The sequence below is a fragment of the Pelobates fuscus genome, chromosome 5 (assembly GCF_036172605.1).
Source record: "Pelobates fuscus isolate aPelFus1 chromosome 5, aPelFus1.pri, whole genome shotgun sequence".
In the NCBI taxonomy this organism is placed as follows: Eukaryota; Metazoa; Chordata; class Amphibia; order Anura; family Pelobatidae; genus Pelobates; species Pelobates fuscus.
This window is the reverse complement of record NC_086321.1, coordinates 350,657,464-350,680,798: the sequence shown is the minus strand read 5'-3', so window position 1 is coordinate 350,680,798 and position 23,335 is coordinate 350,657,464. Positions and strand designations below refer to the sequence as shown.

Below are 23,335 nucleotides of genomic sequence, written 5' to 3'. Positions count from 1 at the left end.
ATGGAGAAGCCTCTCGCTTTCATCGCCCCGAGAAAGCAATGGCCTGCAAATAGCAAGTGGTCTTTGGATCTAAAACATGGCCAGATTCACTGAACAGTGGGCTGTGTATAAACTGATTGTAACTGCATAATGGCTGCGATAAGCTTAAAGAGCAGGTCAGCACATTCAATGTGATGTCTGGAACTGCTCATTAGTTATAAACTACTCATCCCATATTCCCCTATATATAAGATTTGTTTCTTTAAACTAGAATTAGAGGTTCCTAATTGGAGGTCTCATTCTTGTGTGGGAGAGGTCAATCTGCAGCTGCACGCAGACCCACTAAAAAATGCCCTAAGGCACAGGTTCCCACAACGTTTGGTAAAAGCACCCCAGTGGGCACAGGCACCACAAGCAGGAGATATGCCAGGAACTGGATGGCGACCTTAGGGTCCCCCCTAGAAGGCAGCCGGCTGGGCGCAAAGACACAGTAGGCACCTGCTTATTCAGACAGCAGGCGCTTACTCTGCCCAAAGGTGCAGTGTCTGTAGGGGAGAAAGCAGGTGTGCGAAGAATGATACTGGAGCCTGATTATGTAGTCACTCTGGCCCCATAATCACTAAAACCGTGCACGAGGGAGCAGAGCAAGAAGACCATGAATATGACAGCAGCGACACTAGATTAGATGAGTGTGTGTCGTGTATCAAATCAGTGAATGTCAGTGAGAGTGTGTGTGTGTGTCGTGTATCAAATCAGTGAATGTCAGTGAGAGTGTGTGTGTGTGTGTGTGTGTCGTGTATCAAATCAGTGAATGTCAGTGAGAGTGTGTGTGTGTGTGTGTGTGTGTCGTGTATCAAATCAGTGAATGTCAGTGAGAGTGTGTGTGTGTGTGTGTGTCGTGTATCAAATCAGTGAATGTCAGTGAGAGTGTGTGTGTGTGTGTGTGTGTGTCGTGTATCAAATCAGTGAATGTCAGTGAGAGTGTGTGTGTGTGTGTGTGTGTGTCGTGTATCAAATCAGTGAATGTCAGTGAGAGTGTGTGTGTGTGTGTGTGTGTGTGTGTCGTGTATCAAATCAGTGAATGTCAGTGAGAGTGTGTGTGTGTGTGTGTGTGTGTGTGTCGTGTATCAAATCAGTGAATGTCAGTGAGAGTGTGTGTGTGTGTCGTGTATCAAATCAGTGAATGTCAGTGAGAGTGTGTGTGTGTGTGTGTGTGTCGTGTATCAAATCAGTGAATGTCAGTGAGAGTGTGTGTGTGTGTGTGTGTGTGTCGTGTATCAAATCAGTGAATGTCAGTGAGAGTGTGTGTGTGTGTGTGTGTCGTGTATCAAATCAGTGAATGTCAGTGAGAGTGTGTGTGTGTGTGTGTGTGTGTCGTGTATCAAATCAGTGAATGTCAGTGAGAGTGTGTGTGTGTGTGTGTGTGTGTCGTGTATCAAATCAGTGAATGTCAGTGAGAGTGTGTGTGTGTGTGTGTGTGTGTGTGTCGTGTATCAAATCAGTGAATGTCAGTGAGAGTGTGTGTGTGTGTGTGTGTGTGTGTGTCGTGTATCAAATCAGTGAATGTCAGTGAGAGTGTGTGTGTGTGTGTGTGTGTGTGTGTGTGTGTCGTGTATCAAATCAGTGAATGTCAGTGAGAGTGTGTGTGTGTGTGTGTGTGTCGTGTATCAAATCAGTGAATGTCAGTGAGAGTGTGTGTGTGTGTCGTGTATCAAATCAGTGAATGTCAGTGAGAGTGTGTGTGTGTGTCGTGTATCAAATCAGTGAATGTCAGTGAGAGTGTGTGTGTGTGTCGTGTATCAAATCAGTGAATGTCAGTGAGAGTGTGTGTGTGTGTCGTGTATCAAATCAGTGAATGTCAGTGAGTGTGTGTGTGTGTGTCGTGTATCAAATGAGTGAATGTCAGTGAGAGTGTGTGTGTGTGTGTGTCTCGTGTATCAAATCAGTGAATGTCAGTGAGAGTGTGTGTGTGTGTGTCTCGTGTATCAAATCAGTGAAGGTCAGTGAGAGTGTGTGTGTGTGTGTGTGTGTCGTGTATCAAATCAGTGAATGTCAGTGAGAGTGTGTGTGTGTGTGTGTCGTGTATCAAATCAGTGAATGTCAGTGAGAGTGTGTGTGTGTGTCGTGTATCAAATCAGTGAATGTCAGTGAGAGTGTGTGTGTGTGTGTGTGTGTGTGTGTCGTGTATCAAATCAGTGAATGTCAGTGAGTGTGTGTGTGTGTCTCGTGTATCAAATCAGTGAAGGTCAGTGAGAGTGTGTGTGTGTGTGTGTGTCGTGTATCAAATCAGTGAATGTCAGTGAGAGTGTGTGTGTGTGTGTGTGTGTGTGTGTGTGTCGTGTATCAAATCAGTGAATGTCAGTGAGAGTGTGTGTGTGTGTCGTGTATCAAATCAGTGAATGTCAGTGAGAGTGTGTGTGTGTGTCGTGTATCAAATCAGTGAATGTCAGTGAGTGTGTGTGTGTGTGTGTGTCGTGTATCAAATCAGTGAATGTCAGTGAGTGTGTGTGTGTGTGTGTGTCGTGTATCAAATCAGTGAATGTCAGTGAGAGTGTGTGTGTGTGTCGTGTATCAAATCAGTGAATGTCAGTGAGAGTGTGTGTGTGTGTCGTGTATCAAATCAGTGAATGTCAGTGAGAGTGTGTGTGTCGTGTATCAAATCAGTGAATGTCAGTGAGAGTGTGTGTGTCGTGTATCAAATCAGTGAATGTCAGTGAGAGTGTGTGTGTGTGTCGTGTATCAAATCAGTGAATGTCAGTGAGAGTGTGTGTGTGTGTGTGTGTGTCGTGTATCAAATCAGTGAATGTCAGTGAGAGTGTGTGTGTGTGTGTGTGTGTGTCGTGTATCAAATCAGTGAATGTCAGTGAGAGTGTGTGTGTGTGTGTGTCGTGTATCAAATCAGTGAATGTCAGTGAGAGTGTGTGTGTGTGTGTGTCGTGTATCAAATCAGTGAATGTCAGTGAGAGTGTGTGTGTGTGTCGTGTATCAAATCAGTGAATGTCAGTGAGAGTGTGTGTGTGTGTCGTGTATCAAATCAGTGAATGTCAGTGAGAGTGTGTGTGTGTGTGTCGTGTATCAAATCAGTGAATGTCAGTGAGAGTGTGTGTGTGTGTGTGTGTCGTGTATCAAATCAGTGAATGTCAGTGAGAGTGTGTGTGTGTCAGTAAGCAAATCACGCCAGTGAGAGTGAGTGTGTGTGTCCCAGTAAGCGAGTCACGCCAGTGAGAGAGAGTGTGTGTGTCCCAGTAAGCGAGTCACGCCAGTGAGAGAGAGTGTGTGTGTCCCAGTAAGCGAGTCACGCCAGTGAGAGAGAGTGTGTGTGTCCCAGTAAGCGAGTCACGCCAGTGAGAGAGAGAGTGTGTGTGTCCCAGTAAGCGAGTCACGCCAGTGAGAGAGAGAGTGTGTGTGTCCCAGTAAGCGAGTCACGCCAGTGAGAGAGAGAGTGTGTGTGTCCCAGTAAGCGAGTCACGCCAGTGAGAGAGAGAGTGTGTGTGTGTGTCCCAGTAAGCGAGTCACGCCAGTGAGAGAGAGAGTGTGTGTGTGTCCCAGTAAGCGAGTCACGCCAGTGAGAGAGAGAGAGTGTGTGTGTGTCCCAGTAAGCGAGTCACGCCAGTGAGAGAGAGAGAGTGTGTGTGTCCCAGTAAGCGAGTCACGCCAGTGAGAGAGAGAGTGTGTGTGTCCCAGTAAGCGAGTCACGCCAGTGAGAGAGAGAGTGTGTGTGTCCTAGTAAGCGAGTCACGCCAGTGAGAGAGAGAGTGTGTGTGTCCCAGTAAGCGAGTCACGCCAGTGAGAGAGAGAGAGTGTGTGTCCCAGTAAGCGAGTCACGCCAGTGAGAGAGAGAGTGTGTGTGTCCCAGTAAGCGAGTCACGCCAGTGAGAGAGAGAGAGTGTGTGTGTCCCAGTAAGCGAGTCACGCCAGTGAGAGAGAGAGTGTGTGTGTCCCAGTAAGCGAGTCACGCCAGTGAGAGAGAGAGAGTGTGTGTGTCCCAGTAAGCGAGTCACGCCAGTGAGAGAGAGAGAGAGAGTGTGTGTCCCAGTAAGCGAGTCACGCCAGTGAGAGAGAGAGTGTGTGTGTGTCCCAGTAAGCGAGTCACGCCAGTGAGAGAGAGAGAGTGTGTGTGTCCCAGTAAGCGAGTCACGCCAGTGAGAGAGAGAGAGTGTGTGTGTCCCAGTAAGCGAGTCACGCCAGTGAGAGAGAGAGTGTGTGTGTGTCCCAGTAAGCGAGTCACGCCAGTGAGAGAGAGAGTGTGTGTGTCCCAGTAAGCGAGTCACGCCAGTGAGAGAGAGAGTGTGTGTGTGTCCCAGTAAGCGAGTCACGCCAGTGAGAGAGAGAGTGTGTGTGTCCCAGTAAGCGAGTCACGCCAGTGAGAGAGAGAGTGTGTGTGTGTCCCAGTAAGCGAGTCACGCCAGTGAGAGAGAGAGTGTGTGTGTCCCAGTAAGCGAGTCACGCCAGTGAGAGAGAGTGTGTGTGTGTCCCAGTAAGCGAGTCACGCCAGTGAGAGAGAGTGTGTCAGTAAGCGAGTCACGCCAGTGAGTGTGTCCCAGTAAGCGAGTCACGCCAGTGAGAGAGAGTGTGTGTGTCCCAGTAAGCGAGTCACGCCAGTGAGTGTGTGTCAGTAAGCGAGTCACGCCAGTGAGTGTGTGTCAGTAAGCGAGTCACGCCAGTGAGTGTGTGTGTGTGTCCCAGTAAGCGAGTCACGCCAGTGAGAGTGTGTGTGTGTCCCAGTAAGCGAGTCACGCCAGTGAGAGAGAGAGTGTGTGTGTCCCAGTAAGCGAGTCACGCCAGTGAGAGATAGAGAGTGTGTGTCCCAGTAAGCGAGTCACGCCAGTGAGAGAGAGAGTGTGTGTGTCCCAGTAAGCGAGTCACGCCAGTGAGTGTGTGTCAGTAAGCGTGTCACGCCAGTGAGTGTGTGTCAGTAAGCGTGTCACGCCAGTGAGTGTGTGTCAGTAAGCGTGTCACGCCAGTGAGTGTGTCAGTAAGCGTGTCACGCCAGTGAGTGTGTGTCAGTAAGCGTGTCACGCCAGTGAGTGTGTGTCAGTAAGCGTGTCACGCCAGTGAGTGTGTGTCAGTAAGCGTGTCACGCCAGTGAGTGTGTGTCAGTAAGCGTGTCACGCCAGTGAGTGTGTGTCAGTAAGCGTGTCACGCCAGTGAGTGTGTGTCAGTAAGCGTGTCACGCCAGTGAGTGTGTGTCAGTAAGCGTGTCACGCCAGTGAGTGTGTGTCAGTAAGCGTGTCACGCCAGTGAGTGTGTGTCAGTAAGCGTGTCACGCCAGTGAGTGTGTGTCAGTAAGCGTGTCACGCCAGTGAGTGTGTGTCAGTAAGCGTGTCACGCCAGTGAGTGTGTGTGTGTGTGTCCCAGTAAGCGTATCACGCCAGTGAGTGTGTGTGTGTGTGTCCCAGTAAGCGTATCACGCCAGTGAGTGTGTGTGTGTGTGTCCCAGTAAGCGTATCACGCCAGCGAGTGTGTGTCCCAGTAAGCGTATCACGCCAGTGAGAGAGAGAGTGTGTGTGTCCCAGTAAGCGAGTCACGCCAGTGAGAGAGAGTGTGTGTGTGTCCCAGTAAGCGAGTCACGCCAGTGAGAGAGAGAGTGTGTGTGTCCCAGTAAGCGAGTCACGCCAGTGAGAGAGAGAGTGTGTGTGTCCCAGTAAGCGAGTCACGCCAGTGAGAGAGAGAGTGTGTGTGTCCCAGTAAGCGAGTCACGCCAGTGAGAGTGTCCCAGTAAGCGAGTCACGCCAGTGAGAGTGTCCCAGTAAGCGAGTCACGCCAGTGAGTGTGTGTCAGTAAGCGTGTCACGCCAGTGAGTGTGTGTCAGTAAGCGTGTCACGCCAGTGAGAGAGAGAGTGTGTGTGTCCCAGTAAGCGAGTCACGCCAGTGAGAGAGAGAGAGTGTGTGTGTCCCAGTAAGCGAGTCACGCCAGTGAGAGAGAGAGTGTGTGTGTCCCAGTAAGCGAGTCACGCCAGTGAGAGAGAGAGTGTGTGTGTCCCAGTAAGCGAGTCACGCCAGTGAGAGTGTCCCAGTAAGCGAGTCACGCCAGTGAGAGTGTCCCAGTAAGCGAGTCACGCCAGTGAGTGTGTGTCAGTAAGCGTGTCACGCCAGTGAGTGTGTGTCAGTAAGCGTGTCACGCCAGTGAGTGTGTGTCAGTAAGCGTGTCACGCCAGTGAGTGTGTGTCAGTAAGCGTGTCACGCCAGTGAGTGTGTGTCAGTAAGCGTGTCACGCCAGTGAGTGTGTGTCAGTAAGCGTGTCACGCCAGTGAGTGTGTGTCAGTAAGCGTGTCACGCCAGTGAGTGTGTGTCAGTAAGCGTGTCACGCCAGTGAGTGTGTGTGTGTCCCAGTAAGCGTATCACGCCAGTGAGTGTGTGTGTGTGTGTCCCAGTAAGCGTATCACGCCAGTGAGTGTGTGTGTGTGTGTCCCAGTAAGCGTATCACGCCAGCGAGTGTGTGTCCCAGTAAGCGTATCACGCCAGTGAGAGAGAGAGTGTGTGTGTCCCAGTAAGCGAGTCACGCCAGTGAGAGAGAGTGTGTGTGTGTCCCAGTAAGCGAGTCACGCCAGTGAGAGAGAGAGTGTGTGTGTCCCAGTAAGCGAGTCACGCCAGTGAGAGAGAGAGTGTGTGTGTCCCAGTAAGCGAGTCACGCCAGTGAGAGAGAGAGTGTGTGTGTCCCAGTAAGCGAGTCACGCCAGTGAGAGAGAGAGTGTGTGTGTCCCAGTAAGCGAGTCACGCCAGTGAGAGAGAGAGTGTGTGTGTCCCAGTAAGCGAGTCACGCCAGTGAGAGAGAGAGTGTGTGTGTCCCAGTAAGCGAGTCACGCCAGTGAGAGAGAGAGTGTGTGTGTCCCAGTAAGCGAGTCACGCCAGTGAGAGAGAGAGTGTGTGTGTCCCAGTAAGCGAGTCACGCCAGTGAGAGAGAGAGTGTGTGTGTCCCAGTAAGCGAGTCACGCCAGTGAGAGAGAGAGTGTGTGTCCCAGTAAGCGAGTCACGCCAGTGAGAGTGTCCCAGTAAGCGAGTCACGCCAGTGAGTGTGTCCCAGTAAGCGAGTCACGCCAGTGAGTGTGTGTCAGTAAGCGTGTCACGCCAGTGAGTGTGTGTCAGTAAGCGTGTCACGCCAGTGAGTGTGTGTCAGTAAGCGTGTCACGCCAGTGAGTGTGTGTCAGTAAGCGTGTCACGCCAGTGAGTGTGTGTGTGTGTGTCCCAGTAAGCGTATCACGCCAGTGAGTGTGTGTGTGTGTGTCCCAGTAAGCGTATCACGCCAGCGAGTGTGTGTGTCCCAGTAAGCGTATCACGCCAGCGAGTGTGTGTGTGTGTGTCCCAGTAAGCGTATCACGCCAGCGAGTGTGTGTGTCCCAGTAAGCGTATCACGCCAGCGAGTGTGTGTGTCCCAGTAAGCGTATCACGCCAGCGAGTGTGTGTGTCCCAGTAAGCGTATCACGCCAGCGAGTGTGTGTGTCCCAGTAAGCGTATCACGCCAGCGAGTGTGTGTGTCCCAGTAAGCGTATCACGCCAGCGAGTGTGTGTGTCCCAGTAAGCGTATCACGCCAGCGAGTGTGTGTGTCCCAGTAAGCGTATCACGCCAGCGAGTGTGTGTGTCCCAGTAAGCGTATCACGCCAGCGAGTGTGTGTGTCCCAGTAAGCGTATCACGCCAGCGAGTGTGTGTGTCCCAGTAAGCGTATCACGCCAGCGAGTGTGTGTGTCCCAGTAAGCGTATCACGCCAGCGAGTGTGTGTGTCCCAGTAAGCGTATCACGCCAGCGAGTGTGTGTGTCCCAGTAAGCGTATCACGCCAGCGAGTGTGTGTGTCCCAGTAAGCGTATCACGCCAGCGAGTGTGTGTGTCCCAGTAAGCGTATCACGCCAGCGAGTGTGTGTGTCCCAGTAAGCGTATCACGCCAGCGAGTGTGTGTGTCCCAGTAAGCGTATCACGCCAGCGAGTGTGTGTGTCCCAGTAAGCGTATCACGCCAGCGAGTGTGTGTGTCCCAGTAAGCGTATCACGCCAGCGAGTGTGTGTGTCCCAGTAAGCGTATCACGCCAGCGAGTGTGTGTGTCCCAGTAAGCGTATCACGCCAGCGAGTGTGTGTGTCCCAGTAAGCGTATCACGCCAGCGAGTGTGTGTGTCCCAGTAAGCGTATCACGCCAGCGAGTGTGTGTGTCCCAGTAAGCGTATCACGCCAGCGAGTGTGTGTCCCAGTAAGCGTATCACGCCAGCGAGTGTGTGTCCCAGTAAGCGTATCACGCCAGCGAGTGTGTGTCCCAGCGTATCACGCCAGCGAGTGTGTGTCCCAGCGTATCACGCCAGCGAGTGTGTGTCCCAGCGTATCACGCCAGCGAGTGTGTGTCCCAGCGTATCACGCCAGCGAGTGTGTGTCACAGTGTATCACATCAGTGAGAGTGTATCACATCAGTGAGAGTGTATCACATCAGTGAGAGTGTATCACATCAGTGAGAGTGCATCACATCAGTGAGAGTGCATCACATCAGTGAGAGTGCATCACATCAGTGAGAGTGCATCACATCAGTGAGAGTGCATCACATCAGTGAGAGTGCATCACATCAGTGAGAGTGCATCACATCAGTGAGAGTGCATCACATCAGTGAGAGTGCATCACATCAGTGAGAGTGCATCACATCAGTGAGAGTGCATCACATCAGTGAGAGTGCATCACATCAGTGAGAGTGCATCACATCAGTGAGAGTGCATCACATCAGTGAGAGTGCATCACATCAGTGAGAGTGCATCACATCAGTGAGAGTGCATCACATCAGTGAGAGTGCATCACATCAGTGAGAGTGCATCACATCAGTGAGAGTGCATCACATCAGTGAGAGTGCATCACATCAGTGAGAGTGTGAGTGTCCTCTGTGTGTATCATTTTAAATTTGTGACTTTTAGACTTCATACATTCCTCTTTACATACACAATATTCACATTAGGTCATATTTATTTTATAATTATTCTTTACTACCTTTAAATCAACCGTGTTCCGGAAAATGGGATTACATTTACATATCCGTGTCTACACGTTTCACTTGGCATTTAAATCAATAAAAATAAAAAAATAAAAATTACTTTCTCAAGGCAGGGGCATTTAGGATTTTAAATATTTTTTTTATACCTGCAGTGGTACATCTCCTTAGAAGGTTGAAAAACACTGCTCTACGGGATATATCAGTGTATGTTTTGTTTTAATTTAATGCATTTAAAATATTGTGTAACATTCTGAATAGAAAATCCTTACTTTTGGAAATATGATGGGGGGGGGTGGGGGAGGAGAGGGGGAATACAAAAAGACAGGATGCTATTTTGGCACTGCAACAGAAAACCTTTCAAATCTGCATAGGGAGATATTGCTCTACTAGAAATTACAGTGATGGCTTTATGTTCAGTTACCACTCTGTACCCCTCATTTGCATTCTATACCCTAGTTGTGAGTGGACTGAACTTAAATGTAATGTCACTAGACACAAACAACGGTCTGGAGACCTCTATTAAACAACATGGAATAAACGGAACATCAAAACTAAAATAAAATCCCTAAAAAGGGAAGGCCTAGGGAAAGAGGAAGAGCTCTGTGAAGAAACAATTGAAACCAATTTTATTTAAGCTTTAACATACTCAAACTTGGATAAATACAACAAAGTCCCCAGAATGAAATGAGAAAAAAAAAAAAAAAGACCCAAACAATTATGTAGCAGACTACTAGGAGTTGCTTACTCATGGTGCGAAGGTTGTATAATTATGGGATGCAAAGGGTATGCATGGCATTATCGAATGCCTTCCAAATAGCACCTCGCATTGGATGAAGGACTTGGCAGCTTCATTCTGGTCCTCTGCCTACTATCCTACACAATCACCTAAGGCTCAGTAGAGTTACTCCATATGTCGTTTAAGTTAAAGTGTATGCTTCATCTGCCTAAAAATACACCCACCCTTCTAAACATCTACCTGGAATGCACAAATGGTCCTGAGCTCAAAACAATAATTTGAGAAAGCATAACTAAAGTCCTCTTTACACCACTTTGTGGAGAGAACCCCCCCCCCCCACCCACCCAAAAAAAAAACCAGTAACACAATCCCCATCTGTAAGTCTCCTTTTTTTAGATCATACTTTTATAATTTAAATACAGATCTACTGCGGTTTCATTTAAAGTTTAGTCATGGGGAAAAAAATAAATAAATGAAAAAAGTACAATAATTAAAATTCCAAACCATGATAAAATGCAAAATTAGGTGTAGTAATTTAGGGGGGGTTAAGTCCACTAACCTGCGTATGCATCTTGTGCCCGGGTGAGGTCAGATTGCGAGCCTGGCTGTGAGGGTAGTGTCACCTGGTTGTGAAGCATACTGGGAGCACCATCATCAGCATGGGCGTTTACCTTGCAGGAGAAAAATAACAACATGGGTCCAGCAGGCATAAAATGAAGCTCATTTTTAGCAGAATGTAAACAATGTATCCTTTAAAAGGAAGACGTGGGAATATAATTTCACTGACTGCAGCTGCGATGAGCAGAGGCTTGGTTACAAATAACCTCCTAATGACAAAGACTAGACCATATTTGACAACGCTCTGAGATTAAAATTCTTGGAGAAGCCCAGTCTATATAAAAGCGGGTTTATACGTGTTCCTTCTCTCACCATAGAATGCCGATTTGCCAGAGAAAGAACTGCTGCGGGAAAACCAGATCCTAAAACATTAGCTGCTGCACCCAGGAGTGTATGCATGTCCTCGTGGCCCCCAGAAAGGGAGCCAGCTTGACCAACAGCATGGCGACTCAACACATGGATCGCCTCATCTAAACGGTCTTCCATCTTGCTTTGCTGTAGTAAATAATAAAGATATGAATAAAGCTCAGCAAATAAACAAGCAGAGAAAAAACATAATTTAAATATATTTAAAAAAAAAAAAAAAAAAGAGTAAAATAATTATTTCAAGCCCAGTTATCCCGAATCATACTTACCAACGTGTGCAGTGTTGCGTCATAACTGGGTGAAAGGGCTCCTGGACCACTGGCTCTGGGCCACTGCCCTGACCCTGTATATAAACAAATGTGATCATTATGCATTGGGAACACAGGTAGAGCCAAAACAAAACAGCAGCAGGAAATTAAAACACAAACCTGTTTAAAGTGACTAACAGCATATGTAAATTGTATTTTAATCTCAGAGAGATAGAAACGTTTCTTAATAAACTTGCTTTTCTAATGAGTGTGGGGACATGGTACAGGCATTTAGTGTATTGCAGTTTACAAACAAAGGCATCCTGGAACGACAACTCATGGTCATTGCATAAGTTATTGTACAAAGAGGTTCTCTATTCCCTCTCTAATTTGGGGGTTTTGATATACTAAGTGTATAGATTTTAACACTTTATGTATAGGAGAGATTGTGTGGTATCTTCCTTTTATGTTCCTGTAGTTGATTAGGTGTTGGATCTGTTAGGTGAGAGTACCCCAACAATGAATACGCATTGTAATGATTTCTTTAACAATACGGTCTTAGAAATCAAATCAACCCTTTAAATGAGTAGGCCCACTATATCACATTGAGTGAAGCTTAAAGGACCACCCAGGCCAGTTAATCTCAAAGGCTTGGTCTGGGTGCAGTCGGGCTTAGCAGATATGGCAATGTTTTAATTGACTGTCTTCCTGACAGCCACTAGAGGGTGCTTCTGCTACCAAGACTGTTTAATTTGGTCCGGTGACGTTCTACGTTCTCATGCAGTACACAAGGACGTTGAACGTCAAATGTAGCTCATAGGGAAGCAGTAGATAAAAAGCTTACCTATCAATACACGAATACAACGCTATAGTTTTCTTTTAGTATGGACACATAGCAACAGTTTAGCTGACGACACAGAAGTCTTTCTCAGGCATGAGAAGGCTATAATAGCTCAAAAGTTAAAGTCTCTAGTGCTTATTGGTAGTGCAGGTAGGCAGCTAAATCTCTTCTTGTCGTGAATGGTGTGGAAAAGGGACAGAGGGAAGCAGCGCCTTAAAAGTATCCTTGAAATCCAAATCAGGAAAAATCAATATGTAAAAGAGGACTAAATATGGTGTAGTATTTCTATATAATTTCTGGCCCATGAGAAAGGTGATGTCAGCCAAAACATTGCTAGGTTTCCCTAGTATTAAATGCCACTCAACAGAAAATGTATTTATTTAAAAGTAGGATGAAACACCAGTAAAATATGCAGGAAGTAAATTGGTGATTAGAGCAGACGTAGGCCTTGGTTAAAGTCTTTTGGATACATTTTAAGTTTAGAAACCGTTATCTACAAATATTCAAGTGGACTACAATGGTGACTTAAGTACATAAATCATTTGTACATTTTTCTAACATTTTATGAGAATTTGAAAGGCTAATGCAAAAGAATTATAACGAGGCTTCAGACAGTAGTCCTCTTCGTGTAATGGTTTCTTTTATCATTTATCAGTCACGCATAAAAACCCATGTATGCATCTTTACTGTTCATACACACAAGCACCAACCTGTCATTCCCTGTGGAGATCCCACGGGGGTGGACGGGCTAGAGGAAAAGTTTGTGCTGGAATGATCTGGGGAATAAATCTGCAAATAAAGAGATCGGCATTAATATGTAATAGAGACATTTGCTCCGACTACAAAGCAGGACGTATTTCTGGCTAATAAGGAATAGGCTTAGAAGAGGTTAACCCAACGATTGCAAAAATATAACAAAATTATTAATTACTATATACACCATTACACCGAACAATGGTTCAACCAGCTACAGACATACCGTACACTGCAGCACATAAACATATTGTCTAGAATTTAGCATGCTAACAAAATAATGTGTAAACAGAAAACTCTAGGAGATGCCATCTTGACTTGGTGAGATTTCAACTCCGTTTATCAGTCAGCCTATGCCACTAAGAGTCCAGTGTAGGTAGGGTAGTTCGGACCCAGACTCTGCTTCTGCTCCCCCCCCCCATCCTTACTTCACGATACATAGACTGGTCAGCCTGCAGTGTAAGCCACAGGAACAGTGCCATATGCCAGACACGCTTCCCACATCCTGTTCGGTCCTTGTTAGGAGAGGCTGCATGATGTCCAGGACTCAAATGATGTAGAGGTCCCAGTCTTCGGGTGTGTGAACTGCTGTGCTGTGGGTGCAGCGCCCTGTGGGCCCCCAGCCCAGAAGAGGAATAGCAAGCTGGCATGTCGTCTGGAGTTAGCGGCGGTGTGGGAGACGTAAGTACAGGGGTTCGACGGGCAAGTCGATTCCAAAAATTCTGGCAGAGGTGCTTGAATCTTGCCACAAAACTTTCCCTCCAAGCCCGGGCCTCCTGTGCCCATTGGACTTGGATGCTGCAGTGCGGTGGTCATCTTGGTTTAGCCTTATGTTTGTGAGGTAGATGGGATTCAGAGATTTTCTGTTTCGGAGGAGTAGCTTGCCCAGTGGGGACCAGGATATCCACCTGGTCCAGAGGGGGTGTGACAGGACTGACATGAGGTTGCTGTGCTTCAGTTGGGAGAGCAGCCGCCTCCCATTAAGCTGGCAGGCTCTGTAGGCCGCAATTCCGAACCACGGGATTCCACACCAGATCGGTGCCCACCAGTGTCAAATTATTCACTGTTTGGTAAGCGGTTTGCAGTGCGTTTCTGTCAGTTTTCAGGGTAATTTCTGCACTTTGAAGCAGTTTAATGATCCTTGATTGCCAGAGCTGCTAGCAGATACGTCTGTCCATCTTGAGAGTCAGGCCCGCCCCCCAAGGTTTTTAAATAACTATTAATCACTTACTGATGCTAATGCTTTTCCGAGTGCATCTCCTGAGCTCCCTGTAGCTGTCCCTCGATTTCCTGCAGGTTAATGCAAAACAAACTGCATCAATGTATTCAAGGAAATAAGACCATTTACAAGTTTTACTATCTCAGCATTTATATAGAGCCCACTGTATAATACATTCAAAAAATAGTTTTAATAATATATGCATTTAATAATAATGTACATTAAAGGGATCCTAGGCACCATAACCACATCATCTGAATTAGGTGTTTATGGTGCCAGGAGTCAAGTGGCACCATCCTGTAATTCATTGTTATACAGTTTTTGAATGTTTTAACACTAAAGGAGGGTCTTCTCGAACCAGTTGCAAGGTGAGCAGACTTATGGGGCACTGGTGATGCAAAAGGGGCATGACCTCGCCTAGCCTGAATGCATGTCAGGATAGCTAAAACGGTCTGGCCAGGCCCATTGAGGACAACATGATTTTGAAGCGGTCTGTGCATGTGTTTCATGCCCTGAGCTAAATTGGGATACCACATGCACATTTAATATTGCATTAGAGCTGTGTGGGTTGGTGGTAGGAGCAAACTCAAGACAATGAGACAGAAGCTTGGAGAAGAGAGAGAAAAAAAATATAATAAAATAGGGACTGTTGGAAGGTGCAACTCCACATTAGCCATAACTATCCAAACCCACGATGGGCAGCACAGATGGGCTGAGAGCACAGTTGACACTTCTTCTCACTGCTCATCCAAGGTCCCTCAATTCGGTTTCAACCAATCGAGAACGGTTTGACACTGAACACTGGAACAGCAGCAGGGGTCCCCAGGCACCATTACCAGATCAATGTTATGAAGTGATAATGGTGCAGAGTGTCCCTTTAAAAGAAAATGTTGCATTCCAGAATGCTTTCTGTTTTGCAATTAAAAACCATTTGAAAATCGTGTAATATAAAGGTTAGGCTATTTTGAGATACAAAGTAGGTACTGATAATTATAGCTAGATTGTATCACATGTGGAATTACAAAGTCAATGAATAACCTGACATACCAATCATTGTGTCACCACTACTGATGGGAGGTGTGTGGCTGGAGACTCCATATTGTGCAGGGGCAGATGAGAAGCTGGAGGACACAGCAGGATTGACCTCACCGGAATGCATTGGAAAGCCCTGTGAGTGTAAAGGAGAAGAAAAAAAAACAAAAACAAAAACTTGAATTTGAGCTATACGTTTGTTCCACCATAATGTAAGGGTTTCTCTTTAAGTACCCCCATACATAATTTTTTGTAAAGGACAGAAAGGGATTTCATTTAACATCCTATATGTATACCTAATACAACATTACAAGGGAATACATTTTTTAAAATGGGGAAAGGCAAAAACATTTTTCCCCCACATTTTTGCTTATAATAATACTTTACTTGCTCTAATTACCACTTGGGATATATCCCTAGTTTTGAAGTGGCTCTTTCTTTAATGTGTTGTAATATATTTGGATATAGACACATAGGTTTTTGATTTATGATAGCTGGTGTCATTAACTACCCTGCAATGCCTAAACTCAGTGCACATGACACATTCTTCTTGAGCTCATGCATATTATTATGTATTTTTTCTTTATTTTTCTTGGCTTCCAGTTCCTCTCTGGTTTGATTTAAATGCCTGTTTTGCTTTTTCGTCAGATTGATTTATAAGCCTGCTCTGCCTTTACACTTGGTATTTTATGTATATATTCTATCAATGGCTATATGTGTATATTGGATAGTGCATTAGATTGGGCAGACTGTTTGGGGTATACCCAATATACATATCATGTAAATGTCCCTCGAGCTGTGCTTATGTTTATTTTATGTGATTTTAGTTGCTATGGACACTTTGGTCGCATAGCAACAATCTCCCAATGAAGCTGCATTCCGGCCGATCACGTGACGCGGTAATGACGCCGACGCCACGTGATGACGTCACGTACGCACACGTGACCGACAGCGGAACCCGCGCGTTTTTCGGACCGGACAGACAGGGAGTGGGAATTTATTCCGGTGGTGGGTAAGTTAATTGTTCTCATATCTGTATATATGTGTGTATCAGTCCTGCATGTATTAGTCCTGATGAAAGTCTGTAAATAGCAGACTGAAACGTCGATTTTTTTATTTTGTAAACTATTAAAAGTTAAATCTTAAGTTGGAGTCCTGAGAGTGCTATCATTTTCAAATTTTTCTACATTTTGCTTGACAAGCACCGGGCAAGTATTTCTACTATATAGAGTACAAGATTATTTTCCATTTGCTTATAATAAGGTTTACACATACAATGCAACAAATTAAAATAACTCCAAATTGATTCATATATCCGTTCCGATTGGATTGTTAAATGCCCAATATGTTCAAAATCTAAATAAAATTTTGATAGTTAATGCTAACCCTATACCAACTTGTACACTAAAACTATACCAACACTAACACTAAGCCTATCCTAATCTTACCCTTAACCTCACACAATCTTTAACCCTAAAATCAACATTAACCCATACCTTACCCGAAACCTACAGCTACCCCTAACTGTAATACCATTATCCCTAAATCTAACCCTACCATAACCCCACCCTAACCCTAAGGTAACCCACGGCTACACTTCAATTTTGCTATTATAAATGGGTTTTACTATTTAACAGTAGATAATGGTATTTTGCCACCATCTACTGGAGTATTTCAGAACTACACTTTGTGAACCAGACTTAATTCAGAATTACACTAAGATTAGATAAGTGTGATTGCTCAGTCGCAGGTTTATGAATGTGTACAGTCCTTCAAATCACTGTATAGTAATACAATGTGAGCTTCAAGCACTGTACAGAGTCTGGGGCGACTAAAAATGGCCCTAGCTGACTACCAGGAGCCCCAGGTGTCCTCTGGCGTGTGCAGAAATTTAACACTAGGGCTTAAGGAGACTGCAACACAACAAAACTTTAAAAAGTGTCAATAATGGAGAATTTGTGAATTTCTAGAATTACAAATGTTTACCTCGAAGACAAGGTCAACACTACAAAAAAACAACAAAAAACAAGGCTTTCACAGTGCAAAAAGCCCAGCTAATGCGACGTTCACATCTACACTAGCCTGTCCAACCCTGGGCAGCGATGATTGGCTGAGAGCACCATGTTAACCTGCTCTGAGCAATAGCAGCCTACAAATGTCATCAAATGTAAAACTACTGCATCAGCAATAGAGGGTCTGTTTTTCCTTGTTCATTTTTCTTTGGTAGTGAAATAACATTACAATACAATGAAGTATTTTGCTGTGTTTTAAATACTCACCATTCGTTCATGAGGGTGCAGACTGTTAAACCCTGAAGGCTGGGTGATGGAAGGCTGAGAACCACCCAGTAAAGACCCATAGCTTCCTTGTCCAATACCTCCTGAGGAAGCCCATATATCAGAGGAACCGTGAAGTCCATCTGAGGAAGTAACAGAACATGTTTAAAATCACAGGTAAAAACAAAATAAAGTAAAAGTTAAAAAAGGGCAATAATTGAAGCGGCCTACTGGATTTAGAATATACAGTTCTCCAGTCTACTGGAAACTCAGGAAGGGGTGGAATCCAGACATTTTAGAATTACAAGTTAAATTCTAGGTTGGAATCATGAATTACAAGGTTTTGTAGACATAACCAATTTACATATAGACATATGCACTCCAATACATTTCTAATGAATGTTTGATAAAAATGGCAAAGAGCGTATTACACTTACAAGTCCCAAAAGACAGAAAAAGCTGTCCCATTATTATGCGTAAAATAGCAGGCTGTTACTAAGGGAAACATAGCCAGAAAATGTAAAAATGGATAATGCTGTGGTGTTTACTTGCTTATTTTGCATGGCATTATGGGAGCATTACTGAAGCAGATATATGGTGTATAGGATGGATATTTAGATTGGTCCCAACGGAGAAAGGGAAAAAAGAAAATTCATCAATAAAATAGACTGCTATTTTACATGTATGAGTTACTCATGAGGGTTGATGGAAAGAATCTTGTAGACTGGCCTCTCAGCATTTTAACTCAATTGTATATAAACATGGTAGTACATAACGGATTTGATTAACACAAAATGTACTTTTTACGTAATTTTTACTGCCAGCTAATATCCAAGTCAAGGGAACGGAGTAGAGAAAATGTCAATGTGCATACAAAACACCCTAACACACACAAAAAAAAATCTGTTACAATACTTTAAAAAATAAAATCATATATGCAGCCTTAATTACAAACAAATGTTTAATCAAATCAAGATTAAGGCTAGTACCTATGAAGAGAGGGGTATGGAATCAAGAGGTGTGTATTTCTATGTATAGTTATATGTATTCTACCCTGCTATACAAACACAGGCAAACGGTTTACAGAAAATTGACTAAAAATAAGAAAATTCTAGCACGTACTAGGCATGTATAAAACTTTAATGCAGATATACAGTTTCATCAGTAAGGTTTAATCAAAGATCTGCATTTACTGAAGACATTGACTGTATTATTATTTTAATTCTATCTTGCGTAAACCTTGCATAATTCAGATGTTTCCTGGTTGAAATGTATATTGTATAGGTCTATTGTAGAAGTAAAACCCTTCACCTAAATGTTTGACATAGGATTTGCATGACCAATTCTCCCTGTTAAGCTATTTCTATTGTTTCCAGCACACAGTGTCATTGCTCTCATGGCGCTGTGTGTGTATGGAATGGTGAGAGTTCTTACTGAAGAAATTAACTGGGCATAGGACCACATTGCTCCACCATCATCATCATCTGGATGCACCTTACTTACATTAACATGAGGAAGCAGTTATTGGATTTATGCACCTGGAAAATGCACAGATCTACATGGAAGCAGACTCCTTTAACCCCTTAAGGACACATGACATGTCATGATTCCCTTTTATTCCAGGAAGTTTGGTCCTTAAGGGGTTAAAGAGCAAAATGTTTGTCACTAGGACTTGGAAGGGAAGAAATCAGTGTGGGGTAAAGAGGTCACTGCCATTTGTCCCCTTCCACAGTAATTTCCCACATGGTTGCCTATAAGGCTTAAATGTACAAGTCCTAAAATACTAACCAGGCCTTAAAAGTGACTTTGCACTGCAAATCTGGAGGGTCCATGAGACGGTTACCAGGGGGTGAACTACTTGCGAGGGCTGAATTTTCACTTGACAATGGGTTTTAGAAATTTTGAGCCATGAGGTTTACGGTTTAGGCCTATTTTGGGATATGACAAACCGTGTAATATAAAGAGTGGATTTGTTTAGTGTGAGAAGGAAATATGTCTTGGGAGGGTGGGTCGTCTAACCTTTGGTTCATCTCAAATTAAAAGAAATTACTCCACATAAAAAAACAAAAAAACAAATCTTGTTCTTGGGTAGAACATTGGCTTACAGATAGAGTACATAGAGATTTTGTCAATGGTAAATTTTAAAGCTGGACTACAAGTGGTAAATGATGTCCCTTAGGGTTCTGTTCTGGGACCGATTTGATTTAACATTTATAAAATGATCTTGAAATAGGCATTGAAAGTTATGTTTTCAGCGTTTTAATACAATGTGAGCAGGTTATTAATTTGCTGCAGATTTATTTAGATAAATGTGGGGACTTGGCACTCAAATGACAGATGGAACTTAATGTTGATAAATGCAAAGTTATGCACTTTGGGATAAAGAATGCACAAGCAACTTACATCCCAAACATTAGTGAATTAGGGATAACATACGAAAAGGATTTGGGAATGGTTATAGACCACAAACTAGGCAACAATGTGCAATGTCAATGAGAAGTTGCTACGGTCAGTAAGGTATTGTCATGTTTAAAAATGGGCATTATTTCTCGGAATAAAAATTAAATTTTGTCTATTTATAAATCAATAGTAAGACCACACCTCAAACATCCTGTGCAATTTTGGGCACCTGTTCTAAAGAAAGATATTATAGCAGTAGCAAAAATGCCAAGGCATGCTACAAAATTACTAAAAGTAATAAAGCATTTCTGTTATGACGAAATGTTAAAATTTAAATATCTTTAGTTAAGTGAAAACAGCATCTTAGAGGGGATTTGATAGCATTACAAATATATTTGGGGTCAATACAAACCATTGCCTGGAAATGTACTCAAAGATAGGACTATACATAGGACACAAGGTCACACATTTAGACTGGAAAAAAGGAGATTTCATATAAGGCAAGGGAAAGGTTTTTTTTTATTGTTATTATTTTAAATGCAATAAGGATGTAGAATTCCTGAAGAGGTGGTTTTATCAGAGTATGTACAGATATTTAAACAGCAACTGGGTGAATCCTTGCAAAAACATAATATTTAGGGATATTTTTAATTAGTGGGGTATCTAAAACCAAGGAGATAAATCGGACTTCCCTTCTGGGGTCAAGAAGGAATGTTTTCCTTGTTTGTTGCAAAATTGGAAAGGGCTTTAAACTGGGTTGTTTTTTTTCCTTGCACAGCAAAAACAGATGTTAGAAAGGCAGAATCTGATGGATGCAAGTTTTTCAGCCTATGTGATTTCTAATAATACATCCTGGTGATTACTGTTGCTTTATACAGAGAATGCCATATTTTTCTAAAACACAGTCTTCCTTGATTCTGGTGAACTGACCCGTCATGTAGAAAGCCCCAGGGTAAATGGCGTTAGAGGGCTTTGTGGAAGGATAACTTCCCCGGTCCCCACTGTATTCATCACCTGAGTTAGCGGGGTACACCTGCAGAAATAGAATGATAATGTAAGATATCCCAAAACAGATTCTTGTGTACGGGAGCACAGAAATTAAGACCCACAGAAATCTCCAATTACAAACATATTCAGTAACAACTAGAGAAGCAGAGAAGAGGGAAGGAGGGGGGCTGTAAATTAATTTTGAGCCAGTTACATCTCTGGGACAAGTGCCAAAGAGTTACAAGCAATGAGGATAGAGACAGTCACAGATTCATCAAATAACTGAACAACAGAAATGAGAAAATAGGAGGACAAGAAAGAACAAAAAAAACAAAACACTTTGTAGGTGTGAACATACAATGTACTAGATAAAATAATGGAAAGATAAATAGGCTGAGAACTGCAATAAGCTAATTGGTGATGGACTCAGATATTTAAATCCGTAATATGTGAAAATATGGAATTTGTAAAGCTGAAGCAAAACATTTTGAAGTTCCTTTTTTCAAAAACCCTATGTTTTACATCAAAAACCCTAGGTTTAGTAGTTAAGCCCACTTTTCCCTGCATTAGTGAGTTGATGTAGGGGTTAAAAGAAGATGCAACACTCTTAGAATCCCAAAATACATAGAACATTAAAATGCTGGATTCCTATAATTTGATTATAGAGAGGGGAGGAGGGGCACAGACCCCCAGCACCATCTGCCATATCTTGGCAATGTTCCAGTACTGCGGGCAGCTGGGAGCAGAGAGGGGGCGTCTATAAGAAAAAGGAGGGGGGATATGACAGGGGGACGGCCTTGGAAGAGGGGGTATTAAGAGACAGATCTGGAAGAATAGTTCTAGTTTGTGTGACAAAATTTCCAGTTATGTATTTTGATTACAGTATGAGACTATCATATAGCCCCTTTGTATAGTTTATGTAGAGGTAGGTAGAGTAAGCTCTCCAGTCAAGCACATTTGCTGGCAGTTTTGATATCAAACTACGAATACCTCCGTGCCAAACGTCAGCTGCAAAAATAGCCTGGCCAAAAAACTAGCACAAAAACTGGGAAAAATTGGACTGGGAGGAGAAACTGTGCAATTTATTTTAACAGTGCTGGTCTTAGAATGGCCCTCATAATTTATCAGTGTGGGAGTCCAGACTGACAAGAATAAACATCATAAAAGCAAACTATGCTAAACGATCAAAATAACTATAGGTGCAGCGAGGTGCAAGAGAAGCAAATAAACATTTTTTTTAAAACCAAATGTTGAGAATTTAAAGCAGATTAAGTATATTAGGCTATGATGTATGGAGCAGGCATCCCTTGGCATTGAGGAATTCAGCTCCTCCCTCCCTCCCTCCCTAGAGACTTCCAGCTCCTGTCCCAGATACAGGGCTCATGTTTCATGGCGCTGGTCTTAACCCATTGCCTGATTTTGTCCTAGTGCACTAACACCTGGAAAGAGTTAATGAATCCAACATGTATGAGTAAGTTAAACACGGATTCCCCCGGTTTCTTCCAGCTTGCAATTCCTCTCTTGTAAAACATATATTTTAGGCATGCAAGAAGACTTTATATATGGCGACTGCAATATCCCCATGACCTCCACCAGCCAAACTACATAGATAAAGCAGATTAGAATTCTGCAGTTATTTAAACATGGTGCACGGTATGAGTAGTATACTGCTAATTTATCAAATTGTGTAAATTATATTTAAGGAAATATGAACTATTTTCCTGTACCATATATTTTCATAGGACAAAAATCAGTGTAGATTAGATTTATAGAGGACTGAGAAATACATTGTGTTTACAATGACTTATATGATACGGTCAGCTGATTTTGTAATTAACGACGTGCCAAAAAAATATAACTACACCAATTTAAATGCAAGGAACTGCATTTATAACAGCATTTAAAGTTACATTAAGAAGAGCTATACCATATAGAACATTCACGGTTCACATAGCCGAATGGCTGTTATTCTGAATATGGTTTGAAGAATAGATTACTAGTATTTACAGTCAGTGAGTCAGGAAGATAAGAAATTACAAGCTTTGCCTGTAAGCATAAATTATTTTAAATATCATGGATATAGAAAATATACACACTGACCAGGACATAATAAAATGTAATCATTTACATAAACACTGAACTCATTGCCTAATGTAATTAAATACATATTCACTTTTTTCTTTTCTTTCTATCTGAATCATCTAACCTTTCCGTGTATTATTGGGATACGGAGAAGGAATGAAGTAGTTAACAGTTACTCAGGAAGCTGTAAATCACACAGACCCCCTCCTCACATTCCCAACCCCCTATTACTGTTGAAAGGGGAGGTGGGCTGTTCACCCCCTCCAGGAGAGTGAAGTCATTTCCTTTGCTCTGTCTGGCTGGGAGAGAGGGGGTGGTGAAGCTTTAGGGGAGGGGTGAGGAGAAGGAATCATGACACACTGCTGTGTGTTACTGTATGTGCTTAAGCTATTATTGCATGGCACTAAATTATATAGAAACATTGCATTCCTCTCCCCCTCCCTTTGAAGCACTTACAATTCCGTCTACCTGTTTTCAAGGAAACTTGCTAAAAATAAACACATTTGGCTGCTAGTCATTTACATGTCTGTTAATATGGTTAAATGCACTGTGCTTTTTTTAAATATGGTTATAGAACCTACTCAAATGTGAGCTCTTTATTGTAGGGACAGGAGAGTGAAATGTAAATGACAGTTTAAAAATCTATTTCAGTTAGTAGTCTACAATTTTAAGGTTTCATTAATTTATTACTAAAAACACACAATGAAAAAAAAAAAAAAAAAAAAAAAGTCCTGTAAAGCCATGACGATTACAGACAGGTTCCAGATAAAACTTAAAAAATATTTTGCTTTCTGTAGAAATCATTAGATATCATCACTGGAGATATGCGGATAAAGCTAA

At 43.4% G+C, this 23,335-nt stretch overlaps 1 protein-coding gene across 6 annotated transcripts in view; it reads right to left on the bottom strand.

Annotated features, from left to right (window-relative positions):
- Window positions 1–23,335, bottom strand: part of TCF3 (transcription factor 3) — an 81,155-nt gene that overhangs the window by 14,176 nt on the left and 43,644 nt on the right. For all 6 annotated transcript variants that reach the window (XM_063455897.1, XM_063455898.1, XM_063455901.1 and 3 more), the window contains 8 exons: window positions 20,357–20,459; window positions 17,030–17,169; window positions 14,766–14,886; window positions 13,731–13,789; window positions 12,457–12,535; window positions 10,927–11,000; window positions 10,604–10,786; window positions 10,233–10,344 (listed from right to left, as the gene is read on the bottom strand). In XM_063455897.1, coding sequence (XP_063311967.1) covers window positions 10,233–10,344; window positions 10,604–10,786; window positions 10,927–11,000; window positions 12,457–12,535; window positions 13,731–13,789; window positions 14,766–14,886; window positions 17,030–17,169; window positions 20,357–20,459 — 871 coding nt within the window. The remainder of the gene's footprint in view (window positions 1–10,232; window positions 10,345–10,603; window positions 10,787–10,926; window positions 11,001–12,456; window positions 12,536–13,730; window positions 13,790–14,765; window positions 14,887–17,029; window positions 17,170–20,356; window positions 20,460–23,335) is intronic.